This window comes from Sceloporus undulatus, chromosome 2 (genome assembly GCF_019175285.1).
Source record: "Sceloporus undulatus isolate JIND9_A2432 ecotype Alabama chromosome 2, SceUnd_v1.1, whole genome shotgun sequence".
Lineage (NCBI taxonomy): Eukaryota > Metazoa > Chordata > Lepidosauria > Squamata > Phrynosomatidae > Sceloporus > Sceloporus undulatus.
This window is the reverse complement of record NC_056523.1, coordinates 262,495,701-262,501,700: the sequence shown is the minus strand read 5'-3', so window position 1 is coordinate 262,501,700 and position 6,000 is coordinate 262,495,701. Positions and strand designations below refer to the sequence as shown.

The following is a 6,000-nucleotide window of genomic DNA, read 5'->3' as shown; positions in this document are numbered from 1 at the left end:
GCGGGCCGGAGGTTGCCGACCCCTGATCTACTCTGACACACTGGATCAAGGCTTCGATCTTCTTAGCTTATGAGTCCCTTGGTCTTCCTAAGCCACAACATGTCACTACTCACTCTACCAGGTCAGCAGCTACCTCTGCAGCCTTCTCAACGAACACCCCCGTGGAGGAAATTTGTAGGTCTCACCTTCCACTTTTATCAGATCTTGCAACTGGATTAATTTATCTTGGCTCATGCATCCTTTGGCATGCTATTTCTCATTAATTATTTTCTCTTCCCACCATTCTTGCCAAGGATTGGTTAGGCTAGGGAAATTCTCTTTCCTGGATGTCTCCTACACTGGTTGAGAATGACTCATAGGAAAACGTACCATGAAAATCTCTTTAGCCAAAGAGAAGGAACCATCCAGCCCCAGATTGTACTTCTTTTTCTTTTGGGGATATTAGAATCACATTCCTCCCCCCCTCGTCTTTGCTAAAAACGGAAGAGAATTGGCTTTGCTAAGAAATGAAGCTAGGGATCAGGATATAGAATCACTCAAATTAACATACAGTGTATTCTTCCCATCTGCAGGGGTTTGATTCTTGCACCCTCCTAATGGATGAAAAAAATGCACATACTCAAGCCCTCTTATAGTCACAGGTCGTGGCGTGTGTGAAGCCACATTAGTATGCATGCACTGCCATTGACAATAATGGGTTAGGGTGCTCTGTGGGTGTTCAAGTCGCCTTGCCTAAGTGGTGCCTAGAATTAACCCTTTCCTGGCTCCTTCTCCTTGGCTGGAATGAGTCTTTATGCCAGGTTCTCCAATGTGTCATTCTGAATATAACCAGTCTACTGGCAGCCATAACATGTCACTTCTAGTTTACATATTCATAGTTTTGTCAGGAAATGACGTGGAAAATTCTCTTACAGCACTATATAACATTGGCTGGGATAAAAAAGCATTCTAATGGCACACATGCATAGACTCTTGGGACATTATTTGTCCCAGTTGTTTTTGTCTGTGGGCATGTGTGTCCTTCAAAAACTCAACATGGCACTTATCTGATTTCTGGGAATTTGCCTACAACTGTTCACATGACAGTACAGTAGAAAGTCAGCATTGTAGGTCTAGATCTATGTGATTTCTGCAAGAACTCTGAGGATTAAAGTGTCCTGTATCATTATAGGAGGGATTAAATATTTTTTTTCCTGCTTCATAAGATTGCTCCTGCTTCCACTGACATACACATTTATTGTCACACACAGTTTTATCAAAAACAAATTTCTTGATGCTAGCTATACTGGACAAACAGTATCATATTACTCAATAATATTGGTAGTCTGGATTTGTAGCTGCTTCCTAACAGTGGTTGTGGAAACAACAGGCAGATTAGAACCTTGTTACTAGCCAATGGGAGCGAAGCCAGGAAAAGGTGGGAGATGCTCCTAGGAGTGAGTAAGAGGGAGGAGCAGGTTTGCTTCTCACAGTGAAGAATTGGTGGGATAGTGGCCATCACCGTGACATATTGGTGACAGTGGTAGCACACAGTGAAAAAGAGTGAAACGTTTTAAGAAATGTTGGTCTTGCCATGTTGAAACTGTCACAGTGGTCCTTTAGGATGGAAGACACTGACATGACAGAAAAATGTAGGATCAAAGTATCTATGTCACTGAGCAAGTAATGTGGGATCAAAGTATCTATGTCACTGAGCAAGTAATAGTGAGAGTTCCATCTTTTTATGGGCCCTTCTCCCCATAAAAATCCCATCTAAATCGAGACAGTTAAGAAATATCCACATAACATTGTGTAAATCCTGAAAGCAACACATTTCTCTAGTTCTGGTGTTTTAAAATGAAACAACTTATTTGTAGGACAAGGCACATGTCAGTTGTGTGTTAAAGTTAAGTGCTGATAATTTACTTTGGAAATGCCTAGTTTAGTTTTGCAAGTATTTCATCTAGTTAACCAACATCCTTGATTATTACTACTATAGTTCTGTCTTTTCATGTGAAACTTTTTATGTAACAGTTAATCTAGGATTTTCAGCTGTTAGCAATTCTAACAGTTTCTTCCTACAGTACCTAAAATAAGTAAAATAGAATTTGTTGACACTTCCACTTTCTGCAATATTAAACATTGGGGGAGATAAAATTGCTTATAGGCTTTTCCCTCCCCTTCTTAGTTTAAGCGGGTATCTGTATACCCTTGAATGCTTCTCTTCCCTTCCACTTCAGATCTCAATTAGAAATCAATTCAATTCTTTCTAAAAAATTTATGTTGAGCTACATTAACACAAGTTGAGGTTAAAAACTTCAAATGTGACTGTATGTTTTAAACAGCACAACCTAAAGCTGTAGAACCATTGGGTATGTTTACTTTCTTAGTATTATATTGTGCATATTGAAATGACTATTTTGTAATTAGAACAGAAGTTGAGCATTAGAGTAATTAGTTAAGATTGTTGTGATGGTCTTTTTTACAGTGCTTCTAAGGCTTGCATAGCTAATTTGTGCGTATAGTAAGATGAGCACATATACTCAAGTGGGACATAAAAGTCAAAAGCTTGCATAGCTAATCATGGTATATTAATAAGAATACTGATCACTCAGTGTAATAATAACTTATCAATAAGCCTTGGATGTTAAATGGTTTGTCCAGTAACAAAAGCGGCAAGTAGTCTCTACTAGTTCACCCTTCATTAAAATCCCCCATCTCATCTGTTTGGGTTTTCAATCCTTATGACAGAAGAGGTGGCTACAAAGACAAAGGGATGGACAGGAAAGCCCCATTTCATGAATAATATTCCATTTATGGAAATGAAATTAGGGTCTGGTTTTTTTTTTTTTTGTTTTGAGTTTTTTGGTCATGCACTGCAATTTTTAAATGACCTTATTTCTTTATCTTGAGTTGATAGCTGCCATGAGCACAGGTTAAATGAGTTTTTTGAACTTCAAATAAATATATGTTTTAAAATACAATATATTTCAAATACTGAAGAAATGAGAAAAAACAAAAACCTGTTTTTAGGTACAAAAGTTTGTGTTAACCTGCAAGCTACTAGACCCCAGTTTTCTTAAGTTACTTTTACTCACCTTCAAGTGTGAGGGACCTGCGTCTCTTCAGATGTTGCTTTATTATGCTTTTTCCTCCATAACAATAAAGAATAGGGTGTCTTAAGTAAAGGAACTAGTACTGCATATTTTCATGACCTGTTTATGTAAGCAGCTTGTTTTAGACTACAGATGTATGAAGTCTGACATTCCTGTCTTTTTGTCTTTCAAGGAAAAAATTTATATACAAATGAATATGTGGCAATTAAGCTGGTAAGTTGACTCTAGATAATATTTGCAATGCATACTCATAACTAAGATTAATCCTTCTTTTAATTGTTCAGCGATATTTGAAGTAAAATAATTGCTAAACATTGATCTGTTGTGGGATTGTACATTTTGTAGAATTGTAGTGGGATAGGAGAAATGGGCTGTCTTGTCACTAGAATATCTCCCTCTTCATTCTGAGTCATAGAAAAATCTTGAAACTTATATGGATTGTTAAAACAAATTGTTAAAACAAAAATCTGAATTTCACTCCTGGTTATGAAACTAACAAAATGAATTCTAACAGGGAGAAATGTAAGGTACTGCACTTTGGCCAAATATAAAATAAAATAAAATAAAATAACCCGAAATGCATATATATAGGATGGGGGACACCTGGCTTAACATGTCCCTGTTGCATGAAAATATGTTTCTGCTTTTCAATGTTACAACTATGAAATTAAAAAACAAAAACTGATGGGCCAAAAATGTAGCCCTCCTTTCTAGCTAGGTAGTTATCTGAACATTTTAATCAGAGTACTTGTTCAAATATTTAGTCTTGCTACTGTACACACAACTGGGTGTCATTTCAAGGGTGGCATTATGAAGTTTTATTGATATTTCTTGCTTTTTCTGGCAAACCTGTTAAACCAGTATTGATACAACAAGAGCATAACAAACAGTATGTGAACTGTTTGTATATTTTGTAATATGAACACATAGTATTGTATGTTTTACAGAATTAAATTATAATTATATTAAATATTGACACACTGTAGATTTTCCATTGTTGAAAGTCAGTATTATTTCAGTAATATTTCAGTACTCTTAGTTCACAAAGTGCTGACATCAGTTAGGTTTAATTTTATGGTCTAAATTAACATACTTAGAGGAGTGTTGTTGTTGTTGTTGTTTTTGTTTTTGATTTGGTTTGGCTAAACTTTCCGTTATATTTTCAAATTGCCTATTACTGCTCAGATACTTGGCAATAGTGGAGTTTGGGCAGTTTATCAAGGGCTACATCATTTCTCCAAGCAGTTTACAGCAAAAGGGTGCACCAACATTACACATTTTTGCACTTTGTTATTGTTTTGTAGAGGTACATTCATAATTAATATATGAAACTGCATATACATAGGTGATAAAATAATTTTTTTGTTGTCACATAAATATCTAAATAGATTCCTTAGATCATGGATGGAAAGCCCACTTTCAGCCCTCAAAGAGCTTGCCTGCTTTCTTTTTACTCTTTTTTTGTACAATTTTCAAGTGAGTTTTACCCCAAACCTGTATATATCATTCTGAAGTCTTGTATGCCAGCTTCTTGGTTTATGAGTCTCAAAGCTTTTTGATCCTGTGGTCTTTTTTCTGTGCTGCTGATCTTGACAGTTTTTGTAGTTTTCCTCTGAATGGGGATATCTCTAAAGTCTTAGATTTGGATCATGGTCATGGAGAATTTTGTGCATTCCCTTTCTTGCTATAATACAGGATAAAACCACTGGCAGATTTCTTCTTCCCCAAGTATTGTTTAGTTTTGATTTGGAAGAAGATTTGATGGACTCAGCTATAAAGTGAAATTCAATCTCTACCCACACTTTCAGAAAAAAAATTGGGAAATTGTGCCTTTTGAAACTGTAGCCTTTTCCTGTTCAGAGACTCAAAGAACAGGACAAAATGAATCCTGTGTATACAGTTCCCCCCTTTTTTTCCCTGCAGGGGATCCGTTCCGGACCTCCTCGCAAAAGTGGAATTTTGCTTATATAAGCCCCATTGGCTTGAACATTGGCGCGTGCCACGGGAGCACACTCACATGTGCCCCATTGTTTCCCCCTCCATTCATCCCTCGCGCATAGGTGATGGACACGAGTTTCAGAACTATGAGAACGGAAGGAGGACTGTACACTAAATTTATTCAGACATATTTGAGTTTCTTATTTTGAGAGACACTCAAATAGCTATTGAGACACACTCAAATAGGGGTTATATCTCTTTGAGCAGTTCCCAGTGCAGACTGAAAATTGCCTGTGTGTCTAGACACATGCTTCAGCCTGTTCCCTGGCTGCATGTGTGCTTTTAGAGATGAAGATTGTTTTACTCTTGTAACCACTCCATTGAGACATTCTCTTTGTTTTTAAATATTGTCTGTGAAATCCTGCTGTTCCTTCTGTGTATTTTGCATATATGTGATGATTAGTGAAACAGTTGTTTTGAAATGAAGAGTTCTATATGTAGATAGCATTAAAAAATGAAATGAGAACTGAACATGACTGTATTATCTGTCTTGTCCTAACATGATAAATAGCTTCTGATAAAAAGTGTTTTATGGGATGGAAAGCATATACCAATTGGAGAAGCTTTTCTTCACAGTCAATTTTAATTGGAAACACAGTTGCAATTAGTTTTTATTAATACATTATAGGTGTTAAATTAATGTGAACATTTCACTGAAATCTTGGGTTTCAAAATTTAAAATCTTGGTCTCTTCAGGAGCCAATGAAATCAAGAGCACCACAGCTGCACTTGGAATACAGATTCTACAAGCAATTAGGATCTGGAGGTAAGTATAATTTATCAAATTGTAGATGACTATGAACTATTAGTAAGAAACAATTGCTTAGTTTGGTGTGTGAATGCTTATAAAGGGAATGTTTAGTTATTGTACCAGACATTGGTATGCTTAATGTCACTGGTATATAAT

The 6,000-nt window shown here is 36.3% G+C and overlaps 1 protein-coding gene across 9 annotated transcripts in view; it reads left to right on the top strand.

Annotated features, from left to right (window-relative positions):
• The window catches only part of CSNK1G3 (casein kinase 1 gamma 3), a 120,589-nt gene that overhangs the window by 59,862 nt on the left and 54,727 nt on the right, over positions 1–6,000 (top strand). For all 9 annotated transcript variants that reach the window (XM_042449326.1, XM_042449327.1, XM_042449328.1 and 6 more), the window contains 2 exons: positions 3,268–3,308; positions 5,790–5,859. In XM_042449326.1, coding sequence (XP_042305260.1) covers positions 3,268–3,308; positions 5,790–5,859 — 111 coding nt within the window. The remainder of the gene's footprint in view (positions 1–3,267; positions 3,309–5,789; positions 5,860–6,000) is intronic.